Here is a 15,786-nt window from a genome sequence, read left to right as displayed (position 1 = left end):
AATGAACAACAACAAAGAAAACTCTTGTCATCCCAAGTTTTTAGGATATTTAATTAGCTTCCTTTAAATTTCTACAACTATGCTATTGCATTTTATGCCTCTATGAAAGAACTTTTAAAAATTACAGAATTAGATGAAGAGCCCACCCCAATCATCTCCCAAAACGTCGTGACAGGGGCTGTTCAAGGTGCAAAGTAAGCCAGCAGTTACCAAAAATAACCTAGATTCAATGTTAGTAAGTACTCAGGATAATATTGATTATCTTGAAATATTACGTAAAGTCTTGGCTGCTTAACATTATCAACTACTGAGTCATACCGTAAGCCAGGGTTTGTGGGATCATATTTCAAAGGTGGTGCTTTCATCTCTGTTGTTCCTAGTGTATAATCACCGACAAGAACTTTTGCCAGGTACATTTTACATGATGAACCATGGCTTTTTCTGGAGTATTTAATTGAGTAGGAGGCATCACGCGCAAAATATACTCCATAGCCAAACCGAACTCCTGCAAAAATAAGTTAAACATAAATAACCAATTAATGCGATACATTTTGAATGTGTTATACAACCCCATTGTCAGATGCTGCCCATAAGGATTTCTGAGGTCATGGAGAACCTCACACAATAAATAAACGTTCGATTTTTTTGCAAGGATTTCTTATGAGAGGAGAGAACAGAAAATTACTTACCATTGACACCGGCAAAGCTTCGGCTTAAATTAGATACGTTTATTGATTCAATATTGGCTGCATCAGTACCGTGGTAGAGTCGCTTTTCGTTTGGTTGAGTTTTCATGGTTTTTTTGAAAGTCATATACCTCGAGTAAAGTTGAGGGTTTTGGATTCTTTCCACTTTTTGAAGTTGTGATTGAAGTCCACCATTATCCATGAAATGACGGAGAACTTCTTGATACTCAGGTGTTGAAGATGAAACTCTCACAAGTTTTACGAGTTGATCCCTTGGTTGAGATTCCCAGTGCGAGGGTAATGGAGGTTCTTTTCCTGAAAAGTAAAAGTAATCAAGTATGAAACATGGGAAAAACTCCAGCCATCACACGAAGAAAAAATACATCAAACAAGGAAACGACAGGGCGTATCCAACGCTTTAACCAACTTAAATTGCTAGAGCTTATGGATTAATAAAATTTATTCTTTAAAAAATTCATAACTAAGGGCATTTTATAGAGGCATTTTGAATTTAAAATTAGAGGTTATAATTTATTTTGCCGAACTTTGAATACCAACTGAGAAACAAAGAAAGTGGCCAATCTCGCTTTGGCATAAATATATAAATAAATAAATAAATAAATAGTCTTCCCAATAGATCAAAATTTTAAAATAACTGCAATTTGTGCTTTCTAAATCTCAAACTTGCTAAAGACAACTTCAAGAAAATGATATCACCGAGCAATGAAATTTGAGATTATATAAAAATATCATATGTTGTATAAGTTAGTGCTCGTGGTCGAAAGTTTTGCTGACAAACCAATCAAACAATCGGTACGAAGAAAGAACTTTTTACCAAATTAATAATTCCACCGTAACATCATTTAGTGTTGTTAACAGAAAGTCTGATTAACTTTAATTCAACTACCTTCAACTACCAGCACACGTGGCTTTTCCTGATCATCACCAAGACCAATTACTGCCTTTATGAAATTTAAAATTCCCTTTTTACCCTGCTGTTGATCACAATAATTGCCAATCATAACCGTTAATTTATCAATAGTTTCCGTAACGTTTTTCAGGGTTCCCTCGATTGAAACAGACGAAGGGTTTTGACATGTAACTTTCACATGCTTTTCTGCAGCCAAACGATTCAATTCGGTCATGCTTTCACGAACAATCTTTCCAAGGTTTTGGTGCTCAACAAATTTACACGTTATATTGTTCTCGATAAATTCTTTAAACTTTCGTACAGCGGTACTTATATCTTCATCAGAAAGTGCGTAGAATCGAAATCGTCCATTTTCCATAAAATTTTCTCCTATTATGATTGGATAGCGTTCTCCAAAGGCTGCATTATTGTCTGCATCTATTTGAAAAAGAAATATAACAGAGAAAATTGCATCACAAGACAATTATTTTAAGCCCTATTGTTAACTATTAGGCTGTTTATCCGTTTTCTTACCGAGGACTTGACCATTTTGAACGCGTGCCATCTTAAGTTTTAATGTTAACTAGTAAGTTGATCAACACAAAACACAAAAAATAGACTGCAGCGGGGCTTTTGAAAAGCTTCAAGAAAGGATGACGATCAGTGAAACAAGTTTGGTTCGATAACACTTTCTCGTAAACTACCTTTATGCAATTTAAAAAAAGACTTGTTTTTTTTTTACTTCTTAAATGACAAAATGCTGCAAATACAGTTATTCTTTTTCTTTCAAAGGATCATTGCAAAATTGATTGTTGCTTTGACTCAAGTACAAATTTTTCTATTTCAGGTCACGATCTTTAGTGAAAAGGCCATATTTTAGAGGTCAGTTTGATTTAAAAGAAAACAATATTTTATGAACAGAATTCGAAAACAGTAGCTAAATTGCTTTTATTGCACGGGTGTATTTACTAACCTTTTGACTTTACAGACGCTTTTGAATGTTCACTCTTGTTAAACCTAATCAACCGAATTTCCTTCAATGTGCTATTTGGATAAGAAGCGCTGAACTGAATAAACGTTTCTCTCATACTGCATAAAACAACATCTTCTGGAAACTTGTGTTTTCCACTTCCAATCAAAGGCATTGCCAAAGATTTCACAGAGCGTCGACGACATTCCATTAAAATTTTCATTATAAGACGAGGTAAAAACTAAAAAATGGAAAATAGCCAATAAAAGATTGACAATTGACATGCCTACATGGCACTGAATAAGAAGTCAGGTACAATGAGCGCATTCCTGTACTTTCTGTTAAGTGTTAAACTTCCTCACTCGATAGTTTGATCAATGTTTAGACAATGGAAATTAATTCAAAATTACCAATATGTTGAGTTTCAAATTGAGGAAAGATTCCACGTTTATTCAATACTGAAATAGCACTTTCAACTTACACGGTGTACTTTGTAACCTTGGATTTTATGATTTCCACTTTAGCTTTTATAAGTAAATCAAGTTTACGTTTTACTTCTTGGTCACTTAGATTAGATATTAAAATCAAGAAAAGCATTTTTAAAGAGCAATTTGCCTAGTAGTAACTTTATTATGGACTACATCGAGAAAAATTTTACTATGTTGGCATGGGGCTGGATTAATTTTATCTGCACTTGCATTCTATGATCAATGAAAAACCATTTAACGTAGGAGGTAAAATGACGTAACCAACTCGATAATTAGGGAAGGATTCATACATTAACGTTTTGCCGTAACTTGCATATATGAATACCCCCAATTATCGAGGCTAGCTACGACCATGACAACGTTCAAAGGTACTTACATTTTCATCTCGATCTTTACTGTTCCAGTCACAACACACCGCATGTATAACATATTTACAGCTTAAGTTCCCACCAATTGTCGTAACGATGTCACCATTTGGAATGTTGCAATTACTTCTACATTCAGCCTTATATAATGATCCACCAACATCATTTAATGCACGACCTATCTCGGTGGGATTGTTGAGATCAGATGTCGCAGAATTTACCAAAACGTCGGCCTAAACAAATATAGAAACAAAGATACTTTCTCAGCTACATTTTCCATTGTTCACGGTCGAGAGCGTAGCCATCACGAGAAACTTAAATTAAGACACAGCATAATAGGTTGCAAAGATAAAGTATGATAAAAAACTGCAAGGCCCAAACAATTTATTTTTTGAATTTTATGTTATAAAACATAACATATTACGGCCATTGATTGCAAACACACTTTAAATACCAAAGACAACATGAATATAATATGTTCTTTAGATTTTATCAGACTACATATTTCTAAGATGAGTTTTTCAAAAAGAAATAAACGGAAAGCGAGAGGTATTTCCTATTTTCGAAATTTTCTATTGACAAGATGAGCCATCTTTTTGGCCAATAATATAATTTATCGAAAAATCACATTCATTCTATGTCTTTACCTTCTCCTCGGCAATATTCCCATACTTCCATAAGACATACAGACCTTCTTTGGTTATGAAATGGCAAACATTGAAAGGATCTGATGAGTTTAATGAGTCACTCGCGCTAGTTGATGGGATATTTTCCTTTTGATTTGCTGTGACTTCTTGTATACTCTTAATTTCAATGAGTACATTCGTTTCATTTTGGATGCCTCTTAAATTTCGCAGACCGTTCTCTGAAAAAATCAGCGTTCTAAGACCAACACGGGAAATATCATTTAATTTTATCACAACTTTATCTTTCATTTCAAAAAGCCTGCTACAAGCGCCTTCAACTCCATTTTTTGTTCCTTTGATAACACATTCTTGATATCCAATGTCAATATCCACTTGCTGATCGTTCTTTAAAGCATCAATCTCATCTGTCATAAATTCTTTCATAAAAAGAGCAACACCTTCACCTAAGTTCTGCCTTCTGCTGACTAATTTGTGCGTACTGATAAGACGTCGAATTTTACAAGAGTAACTTTCAACAAGATTTTCAGCGCCGTATAAATGTATTTGACAGAGCCTGTCATCAGCATCATGGAAAATGAGTTGTTCAGCTTTCATGGACCTCGACAAATCAGACCATTCTTTTGAAGAAAATATGTGTTCATTTCCAGCAGGCAAAGGTATGGTTTCTCTGTCTATTCTCAAATAAAAACACGTTTTTATCGCTTCACATTCTTTGGAAGAAGAAGCAACAATCTTGACACTGCAATTCGATGAAATCGAATAATGATAAGCGATATTCTTCTTTGATAAAAATGTGTCGACATACTTTTGTCCAGCAGTCTCCGATATAAAGCTTACGAACTCCTTAGGCAATCTTGTTTCGAGCACTTGAAGGCTACATAACAGCTGATCTAACTGTTGTGCCCCATCGTGTATTGCTATGTCTGTCCCAACAAAACAAACTTTTTCTCTTGAATCAATAACAGTTGCTTCGACCAATCCAGGATTTTTTTGCTTAATTTTTCGTAAGACTTGGTTCTTTTCAACGAAATTAACAAAATCTACAGATTTGACGTCGACATATTTCACGAGCTGTTTTGGTTTTTCGTGTTCTCCGGACTTTGGTTCCTTAGTAATTGTCTGACCATTGTTTCTTTCACTATCCTGCTCTTTCTGGTGTTTGCAAGCGAAAGAAAATCCTTCAGAAGGATTCTTTGATGGAAAGGTGGCTAGCAAAGATAAAATATTAAAATATGAAGAAAATAACGTAGACGTTGTCACTTCAAAAAGATTTACAACTGACATTCTTGACAAACGTCAGTATCCTTGCACATTTTGATAGCTAAAAGTATTTTAACTCAGAGAAAATCTCCGAATATTCATGATAAAATCACTAAGTCCAAACCTTCCAATTTCAGATGATGAAGAAAGTCTTCAACAGTTTTCTCTACATCGCCTGCATCGTTTCTCAAACACACGACGACAAGTTGGTTCTCGTTTATTGAGATTTTACTCGACTTGAGAGTTTCTCTAAGAACGAACAATTCTCTGGAAGTTGAGTTTGTAATACATTCTGCGATTTCAAAACATTTCTTCGCAAACATTTCAGCATTTCGAACAAATTTTATGACTTTTTCAACATTAAGTTCAAACTGTTTCTCATGGCCAACAAGAACAATATTCTGCTCATCAAGCCAACACGTTGCTTCCGACGACGAAACTGCGTTCTGAATTGCTGCAAATGGTTCAATCATTGAAGCTTGGATTTCGTAAACGAAGGAGAAATACTCCTTATGCAAAGAACGAAAAAATTTATTAACAGTTTTGCGGCATTTTTTCCTCCATCTTCTAACAGGACTTGCACTTTTATTACGAATCTTCATAAGTTCATTGTCAAATTGAAACTGAAGTTCGACACATGATAACAGTTGTGTTAACGTCTCCATGTATTCCTTCTTCTCTTGTAGAAATTTCACTTTATCTTTATCAACTTGGATGGACATTTCATTTATCTGTGGATTATGATCTACAGAAGTAACGTCAACAAACTTCAAGGGTTGTTTTGGTGCTGGTGCATCGTTCTCTTCGGATTTTGATACTTGCTCGCTAGTCTGACCATTTTCACACTTGCTTTCTTGCTCTTCATTTATGCAAGGGATGGGAATTCCTTCAAAAGGCTGACGGTTATGCTGACTTATGTTTGACGGATACGTGGCTAGAAAAGATAAAATAATAAAAAATGAAGTAATTGCAATTGATGGGATTACTCAGCGAGACCTGGTAGAAAATAACTGGTCAATGACATTAGTTACAAATCCGAATCTCTAAGCAAGTGTTTCTCAACTTACTGTAACAGCGACAAAACGGCTGCAAGATTTATATATAATTTATGTACAAAAATAACAAACGAAGTCCAAACCTTCCGATTTCAGATGATGAAGGAAGTCTTCAACAGTTTTGTCTACATCGCCTGCATCGTTTCTCAAGCACACGATGACAAGTTGGTTCTCGTTTATCGTGATTCTACTCGACTTGAGAGTTTCTTGAAGGAAAGGCAGTTCCCTGGAAATCGACTCCGCAATGCATGCAGCAATCTCAAAGCATTTCTTGACAAACATTTTAGCGTTATGTACAAACTTGTCGACTTTTTCAACATTAATTTCAAATTGTTTGTCATGGCCAACAAGAACAATGTTCTGCTTATCGAGCCAACATGCCGCTTCCGAAGGCGAAACTGCGTTTTGAATAGTAGCAAATGGTTCAACCATTGAAACTTGGATTTCATCAACGAGGGGGAAATATTTCTTATGTAAAGAGCGAAAAAATTTATTCACTTTCCTGCTGCATTTTTTCGTCCAATCGTCAACAGGGTTTGCCCTCTTGTTACTAATCGTCATAATTTCATCATTAAATTGAAACTGAAGATCGAGACGCGATAGCAATTCCGTTAACTTCACCTTGTATTCCTTCTTCACTTCTAAAAATTTCGCTATATCTTTATCGATTTGGATGGACATTTCGTTTGAGTGCACGTCGACAAGATATCCTAGAAAATGTGTTAATAGCTACTATGGAATGTGTAAATACATTCAAAAACATAATCAAACTTCATTTAGCATGAACAAAAGCAACTCTGTTGCCTTCCACTAAGAGACACAGACCAAAACTTAAAAATGTCGATAAGCTTACCTTCACAAGAAAGAAAATTTCGAACAATCTCCAGGTCACGTTCCAAATTCTCACGTAAAGATATCACAAATAACTTTGCATGGTTAACATCCACCCAGATAGCAGGCCTTAATCTTTCACGAAAAGCCTTACCATAAGTAAGACATAATTTACCATAAAGTTTTTGAAAGTCCCTTTGTAATCGTTCTGCATCTTTAATGAAAAAGCTTTCCTTGACAAAACGATTACAAAACTTTTGAACCAAAGTAACTGAGCGATTATTCCAGTTTTTAATACATTTTGACCCAGGTCTCTTTGTTACGATAATATGTGTTTTATTTGGAACCATTTCAAAATAAGCTGAAAGTGTTTCTAATTCTTGTTGAAGCTGCTTGTAAAAATTATTCCGCTTTGATAAAAATATGCCAATACTACTGTCTACTTTCACTTTTACTTTTTGTTCAACATCATCCTGTGAAAATGCTTCATCATCAACATCTGTTTCATAACACATAGAACTGACAATACTTTGGGTATCATCATCTGAATAAAGCTCCCCTGTGTATGTTGAAGATGATTTGGAAGATCTATCGCCATCAACAAAACCTGAAAATGATAAATGGAAGTTTTTCTAACTGAAAAAGAAATCCAATACATAACTTATTAGCTAAGATGTTTAATTCTTGTTATTTAAGATTGATAAATGTCAAAGTCCAACCTGTCGCCATTCCTTTGGAAAGTAATTCTCAAATATCAAATGTGGGTTTGATAAAACTAGAACAATAGAAATGTATAATATTGATGAAAATGGTCACATTGTATCATTGATGTGAAAGCACTAAGAACTAGTTATGCAACATTTTGCAACATTGGAATAATCTGAATATTCTTTCATAGTTAACATATCAGAAATTACCCGATTTAAGTTTAACCATATTTTTTTATGTCTAATTGTGTGAAAGTACTAAGTACTGATTATGCAACATTCTGCACATTAATTAGCACACTCAGAACACTTCTCTCATAGTTACAATCACAAGAAGCTTCACATCTGTTGCATAATTAGTTCACAAGCTTTGATGGAAAAATATACAAAGCATTTAAAGCACTCAGCTAATCTTCTGTACTTTCATTTCTGTATTAATATCTCACTGAATAACAATAAATGAATGATGCCAATGTGAAATGCTCCGAAATTTTCATGGCAATCATTTAATTACCATAAATATCTAAAATGAAAACATTTCTATTCATGTTGGACAAAAAACTTATGTGAAAACTTATAAAAATATATTCTTGGTGTGCAAGCTACGTCATAGTCGCCATGTTGGAAAATTTAAACAAAGGATTTTCCTTACGCAAATATTAAATATTCAATGGCTTGAGCAGCTACTTATTATTAACGTATAACGACATGACTTACTTTAATATGCTTTTATAGACGTGAAAACCTTGAAGAGATATTAGGGAGCTTTTATGAAGCAATTTACCAACAGTTATGAGTCAACTAAGTTTTGCTAGTTCCCATTCGTCTGATGTTCCGACGGCCAGGTCATGGCTTTTGACCCGCCACACATAACTCAAAAAGAAACAGATTGCAAAAGTCTACTTCACCATAACCGCCAGTGAATCGATGAACTTTATTGAATATTACACATCATTTTTTAACTTTATTAGCATATTTTTCTCGTCAAAAAAAGTAAAATTTGACTATGCCATATTGTATTAAAAATCCGTATTTAAACCAAGCAATTCACAAAAACAACGAAATGTTGCAAACAAAAATTTGAGGGTAGCTGTTCAACTGCTTATCATTACAATAAATTGAAAATATAAATAACTATTCCCTACAACCGTACATGTCAATACGCGATGATAGAATACGAATGCAGAACTTTGCCATCAATGCCATGCGTTCTTGATAGGCTCTTGGTCAAAGGATGACAATTGATAAGTGGAGTCCAGATTTGAGGGTAAAGAATAATTCAAATCACATTAGAGTCCTATTTACGTGGTGACAAGATCGAGATCCGTTATCACTGGTTTTTTTTTGATAGTGTGATACGACTCTTTCTATCCACTTTTCTGACATTCAGGGACGTAGCGAAGTCTATGCTTTGGGGGGGTCTGAGCTTCAAATTTTCCAACAAAGTGGACGTGGTTAGTGACATTTCATCATCTTTATGGCGCAACTGTGCAAAAGACTATAATTAACATACTTACTTTAAAGTGAGTAGGTATTCAGGATAATATTGGTTGTCCTGAAATATAATGAACATTTTTGGAATCAATAAGTTATCAACAACTGAGTCATATCGTAGACCAGGATTGTTAGGATCATTTTTTAAGGGAGGTGCTTTCAATCCAGGGGCTCCTGTTGTGTACTCTCCAACAAGGACTTTTGCCAGATACATTTTTGGTGCTAGTGTCAACTGTCTTTTTGCGTATCGCATTGAGTATGAGGCATTACAAGCAAAATACACACCATTACCATACGCAACACCTAAAAAAATTGTATTTGAGAAGGCGCATATAAAGCTTTGTTGTTTGCATGGACATGTCTCCTAAGAAAATAGTATTCTTATGCTTTTATAATTTATCTAGCTCTTCGAACTGCACAGACCAATCCAGCAAATAATGTGTTTTTCAAACTAATGACAGTTTTATATCAACATTTTGTGATTTATGCAAGCAATTGCCCGTGTTTCCAAGTGAACATGACAAAAATTTTATGAGACGCACCCGCAGCAAAACTAGTTTAAGTGAAGATGATATAGCTTTCAGCAAAATATTGAATACTGAAGCACGTTTATCTCTATCGTTTCTCCCTTACCGTTGACACCTGCAAAGCTCCGACTGAAATTGTGAGCATTAATTGAGTTAATATTTGCTTCATCTGTGCCGTGGAAGAGCCATTTCTCATTACCAATCCCAGATTTTTTTGACGTCATATACAACGAGTACAGTCGCGGGTTTTGAACTCTTTCGACCCGACGAAGGTCATCTTGTTCACCACCATTTTCAACAAAATGATTGAGTACCTTAAGATACTCAGATGAATGCGTTGACAGACGCACTAGTTTGACTTGCAGATCTTCATGTTGGGTTTCCCACTCGATGGGAAATAATCTTTCTATAATTAAGAAAACAGAGTTAATGAAATGAAGATATGATCTTCGCAGTTTACTGGACAATTTAAGCAATCGTCTCAGGAACCTGAAAAAATCAGGTGACTCAACGGGATTCGAACCCATGACCTCTGCGGTGCGGTGCAGTGCTCTGACCAACTGAGCTATGAAATCACACAGTGGTGAGCAGGTCAATATTGTTGGGCTCATGTTTTCTCGTGAAATGTCGTATGAATGTTTTATGCAGTGCGGTGTTTGAAATGAAATGAAGATATGATCTTCGCACTTTGCTGGACAACAAGCAATCGTCTCAGGAACCTGAAAAATCAGGTGACTCAACGGGATTCGAACCCATGACCTCTGCGGTGCCAGTGACTTCATAACTCAGTTGGTCAGAGCACTGCACCGGCACCGCAGAGGTCATGGGTTCGAACCCGCTGAGTCACCTGATTTTTCAGGTTCCTGAGACTTATTGTCAAAATGCGAATATATCTTCATTTCATTTCAAACACGCATGCACATTCATAAACAGAGATAAATCGTCAACGTAACGTATCAGCATTGTGTCTGGTAAAGTATAAAGATGGCTTTCATTTATAATCAATGTTTAAACTTGCATTCAACAATAAACATTTTGCCAATTTACAGTTGAGGTTGCATAGCAGAGCTATGACTTAGTAGGCGGTGCTGAACGGTGCATCTTGATATAAAAGGTGATAATTGTAGAAGTATTCTTTTGAAATGCTAATGCTTTAATATTTCAACAAATTGTACTAAGACAGTCAAATTTTTGATCGTGAACAAATTTTTGTCAAAACATCTATTTGATATTCATCACTTTGTCTCTAACATACCTATTTCTCTAGATCTATGTTCCTGGTCAGCATAGTCAGCATATTCGTTGATCAACTCGAAAACCTTTTCTTTAGTTTCTACAACATCTTCCAACCTTCCTTCGATTGAAAGAGACTCAGCACATTCACAAACAATTTTTACACCGTTCACTATAGCCAGTCGCTTAAATTCATTCAAGTTTCCATCCACAACGTCTCGAAGTTTTTCATTTTCTATCGTTTTTGATGTTATGTGCAACTGAATGAAATTCTCAATTTTGCTCACTGCAGCTGAAATATCATTCAATGATTGAGCGTAAAACTGAAATTTTAAAGTTTCTTCAGAATCTTCACTTAGTACCATTGGATAGGGCGTAGGTATTGTCTTGCGTAGGACGTTTCTCTTGTGTTTTCTTTTAGTATTTTGTCTATCTAGCGAAAGCATTGAACAAAAAGATACCTAAACCCAAAATTTTGTAACTCTCATTCAATAATAAGTGTTTAAATCCATTGTTAAATCCATGCTGCCTCTTAATCTCCACATGTAATCTTCGCATATAATGATAAAATGCGGTTGCACATGCATAAAATATTCCTCAGAAAAATGATAGCATTGGCCTATTATTGCCAGGTAATAATCATATGTTTAAACCTTTCTGTCTTGTAAATACACACGAACAGATTTTTTATTTTACAAAGTAGAAAATGAAGTTACTGAAGCAATATTGTTTCATGTTATCAATTAGCTCTGAAAATGAAACTTTACCTCCTGATAGATAACCATTGGATTTTGATAATAAAGGCTAAACATTGCAACTTTGTCTAAGCCCTCACTAATTGCATTCTTCTGCTGATTTTTCTTAAAAATATTTACAAATTGCTCACCCATGTGACTCATAACTTGATCATTCGATTTTTTCCCTTCGAATCTAATCAGCCTGATTTCTTGCAATGAATTTCTTTTGAAAGTTGAGCTGAACAAAATCACTGCTTCTTTCATTTTATGCAAAACGACATCCTCCGGAAACTTGTGCTTTCCAGCTCCAATTAAAGGCATTGCCACAGACTTTGCTGAGCATTTCTCACATTCGATCAAAATTTTGATGATGAGATCTTTGAGAAACTGTAAAATATTGAACCAATAACCAAGTATGCAGCACATGTTTTAAATAATACGATGCATGCGTGATAAACAAGAGGTCTTAATTGTCAACAATCTATTTTTCATCTTGTTGTCATAAATCTATAACAATTTTGTTTAGCGCATAACTTAAGTTCAAACGATTAACACATGTTTGATGTTTCGTTTGGTGCAAGCAATGGTACCATAACATGAGATAAATCATCTTTTACAGATCAATTATCTGGACCATAAAGCAATTTTAAAAATCTGTAGCAGATGGTAGTAGATCTTAATGAGGGAATTATCTGTGAAACCTGATGAATCCTTTTAAATTATTTGGTGATGATTGAAGTTGGTTTTTGTAGGGTGGCTGCTTCACAGTTAAAGATGATGTTTGTACACTGACATATTTCGACAAGTGCTCCAATTCGAGTCCCTTAAAAAGTCCTAAAAAGTAACTAAAAAGGATTTCTTACTTGCTTACAACGTTCTTCATTTTGCCAGTCACAGCACACTGCATGAACAACATATTTACATCGAAGATTACCTCCACTAGTTGTCACAACGTCTCCATATGCAACATTTGTAAAGTTACTACATTCCGACACATAAAGCGATCCGCCAAATGTATTCATGGCCTTCCCAATCATCGAAGGTGTGTTAAGATTGGATGTAGCTGAATTTACTAAAACATCAGCCTAAAAAACATGCGGTAATTGATATTATGTGGCGTCGCCAGGAAGCAAACTGAGCGGGGCGTAACAACGCAGTAATTCCAAAAACGATGACCAGTTTTTAGAAAATATGACATGAAATGGAGGGGAGTGTGCAATGAATCAAATTTCAAATAGCAATAAAAACAGCTGCTTCCTTTTAACGGTCACAAAGCAAAATTAGTTCAATAAACAGCAACCTTCACGCATCGTTTTCGATAAGATTGGCTTAAACACACTTATTGACACATCTAACAGAAAGCCGTCCGTCCGAAAACGTGTGGCTTATAGATACTTTATAAAACCTGCATGAAAAAATAGCGTCTTCCAGAAAATACAATGAAACATTTTTAACAGGCATGCCTTCAAACGCCTGTTTAAGTCTCACACTTTTGACAGTTGCATCGTCTCCCCTAGTCTGAACAATCGGTCAGCACGCCACTGTAAACAGCAGTTTACATCTAAAATTTAAAAACCTCATACGCATCAGTCTCATTGTTGAATTAAGAAGAAGTAGCTATTTTTCCAACTAAAGTACGCTTTATACCTGAATTACATAAGTCTTTATATAAGGACTTTTTCTGTTATACATGTTGAATAAGTATGAATTTAAAAACGCATAAATTTACTCTTACCCTTTCTCTCTCAATGTTGCCATATTTCCATGAAACGTTGATTCCCTCTGTGGTTTTAAAATTACATACATTAAACGGTTCATTGTCGACCAAACCAGCAGTTTCACGTGTAAAATTCATGACATCTGCCGACGACCCAAAGCCATTCAGAATTTCTATTACTACATTATTTTCAGTTTCAATGCCTTTCAGAATTAGTTTACCGTTTTCACTGGACAATAGCTTGCCCAGACCAAGACTGGAAAACTCTTTAAGTTCAAACATAATTTTACTCTTCAATTCTTCAAACTTTGCGCGAACTTTTACAATTCCTTGCTCTGTACCTTTGATCTCACACTCGCAGTCTCTAATTTCAATTTTAACATTTTCCTTTTTAAAATCAGCTTCAAGAGCATGAATTTCACTTTCCATTACTTCTTTCATAAAACGAGAAATGCTTGGCGCTAAAACCATTTTATTGCAAACAATTTTCAGAGAATGCATTAGGTCCTTCAGTTTTGTGGCGTATTTTACAACCAGTTCTTTGACACCAAAAATGATTACACTACGTCTTAAACTTTTGTCTGACTCAACTTTATATTCAACTAAACTTTCAGCTTCTAAGGATTTCAAAATTTCATGCCATTGACTTGAGAAGAAAATGTGCTCATTCTCATCCGGTAAATGGACGGAAACTTTACTAATGTTTTCACACAAGCAACTTTTCAAGTTTGAACATTCCTCGATAGAGCGTCCAACAATCTTTAAACGATCTTTTGCTATGACAGAAATGACATAAGTGACATTTCGTTTTGACAATAGCGTATCAATGTATTCCAATCCAGCTTTTTGGGACACAAAATTTACAACTTCATTTGGTATTTCCGTGCAATCTAGGACTGCGACACTTTTCATCAAATCTTCCAGTTGTTGCTTTGCTGTAGAAATTGCATCTTCAGAACCAATGAGACATATTTCTGTTCTCGATTCTTTAACGGTCACCTCAACTAAGCCAGGAATCGTTTCCTTTATCTTTTCAGAAACTGTTTCTTCTCAAAAAATCAGTTTGATCAGGAGAAGCAACGCAAAAAAACTCCACGCTTTGCTTTGATTTTTTGTTTTCTTCTACCGCACTTGTCAAAATTTTTCTACCAATTTTGCAACACAATCAAAGTTATTTTCAATCCTACCAAAACAATTTCTCTTTCATCTTGCACGAACCAACAATCAATATGATCGGAACGAATTGATTCCATCATGTCCTCGACGTCCTTTGAAACGGTGTTTTGCGCATCTGTCTCAACAGCAAAGCATTGCGTTTGAAATTGATTGAAAAAGTTCTTGGTAGTATCCCTACATTTCTCAGTCCAATTTATCGCCCTTACTAATTTTGATTCTTGTACAATCTTTACATAAGATTCACCTTCTATCCACTCTTGAAATTTGGCTTTGTGGTTGTTTAGTTTTGCGGTGAATTCACAAAGGAAGGATGGACGGTTCATAACAAATTTAAGAACATGAACGTCAACGTTAACCTTAACGAAAAGTGGGCTTCGTAACCTGAGACACTCAAGAAAGCTATCTACTGTTAGCAAAAGATCACCAACATTGCTTCCTGGGCACACCACAACAAGTTGTTTCTCATTTAAGCTTATTTTACATGACTTCATTTTTTTTTGAAGTTGGGGTAGTTCCTTAACGATGGATTCCCTCATGCATTCGTCAAAACCAAAACACTTTTTGATCGATAATCTTATCATTTGCACAAAGTTTGCAACTTTTTTAGCATTCACATCAAACTCAATGGTATTACCGACAAGTATCAATTTTCCATCATCAAGCCAACAAGCTGCTCCTGACGATGAAACTTCATTTTGAATGGTTATTAACGGTTCAATCATCAACTCACGTGTTTCATCCTCAAATGGAAAGGACTCCTTTTGAAAAGAGTTTAAAAATGTTTTTACCGAGTCCATGCATTTTGTCTTCCAATCTTTTACATGGCCAGTTCTCATTTTGATTATATATATCATTCCATCAAGAAACTCAAACTTCGTGTCGATACTCGATAATGTTTTATTTAATCTTTTCATGTAATCTTTCCTCACCATCAAAAATTTTATCATATCGTTGTCTATTTCGAGAAAAATCTCTGTGACCAA

The 15,786-nt window shown here is 35.1% G+C and overlaps 3 protein-coding genes across 5 annotated transcripts in view; all 3 read right to left on the bottom strand.

Annotated features, from left to right (window-relative positions):
• Positions 1-37: 37 nt before the first annotated feature.
• Positions 38-8,717, bottom strand: LOC124438542. Its single transcript, XM_046988715.1, has 11 exons — positions 8,637-8,717; positions 7,932-7,987; positions 7,235-7,819; positions 6,465-7,091; positions 5,451-6,260; positions 4,067-5,274; positions 3,431-3,652; positions 2,570-2,807; positions 1,594-2,034; positions 690-1,001; positions 38-505 (listed from the first exon to the last, which is right to left on the bottom strand). The coding sequence occupies exons 2-11, from the start codon at positions 7,939-7,941 to the stop codon at positions 207-209; spliced, it is 4,752 nt and encodes a 1,583-aa protein (XP_046844671.1). The 5' UTR covers positions 7,942-7,987; positions 8,637-8,717; the 3' UTR covers positions 38-206.
• A 100-nt stretch (positions 8,718-8,817) lies between these two features.
• Positions 8,818-14,547, bottom strand: LOC124444811 (protein mono-ADP-ribosyltransferase PARP14-like). Of its 3 annotated transcripts, none has more exons than XM_046995471.1 (7): positions 13,646-14,547; positions 12,774-12,995; positions 12,060-12,297; positions 11,196-11,606; positions 10,047-10,346; positions 9,437-9,716; positions 8,818-9,345 (listed from the first exon to the last, which is right to left on the bottom strand). In XM_046995471.1, the coding sequence occupies exons 1-7, from the start codon at positions 14,537-14,539 to the stop codon at positions 9,324-9,326; spliced, it is 2,367 nt and encodes a 788-aa protein (XP_046851427.1). In that variant the 5' UTR covers positions 14,540-14,547; the 3' UTR covers positions 8,818-9,323. The 3 variants fall into 3 exon arrangements, with proteins under 3 accessions (XP_046851427.1, XP_046851439.1, XP_046851430.1); XM_046995483.1 differs by having other exon boundaries at positions 9,437-9,474; XM_046995474.1 differs by having other exon boundaries at positions 8,818-9,474.
• The window catches only part of LOC124444844, a 2,716-nt gene continuing 1,435 nt past the window's right edge, over positions 14,506-15,786 (bottom strand). The window contains exon 2 of the mRNA XM_046995515.1: positions 14,506-15,786. This exon is cut by the window's right edge and continues 5 nt beyond it. Within this exon, the coding sequence (XP_046851471.1) occupies positions 14,773-15,786 (1,014 nt within the window). The 3' untranslated portion in view covers positions 14,506-14,772.

Source organism: Xenia sp. Carnegie-2017, unplaced genomic scaffold (genome assembly GCF_021976095.1).
Source record: "Xenia sp. Carnegie-2017 unplaced genomic scaffold, XeniaSp_v1 HiC_scaffold_1, whole genome shotgun sequence".
Lineage (NCBI taxonomy): Eukaryota > Metazoa > Cnidaria > Anthozoa > Malacalcyonacea > Xeniidae > Xenia > Xenia sp. Carnegie-2017.
This window is presented reverse-complemented; position numbering and strand designations above follow the sequence as displayed.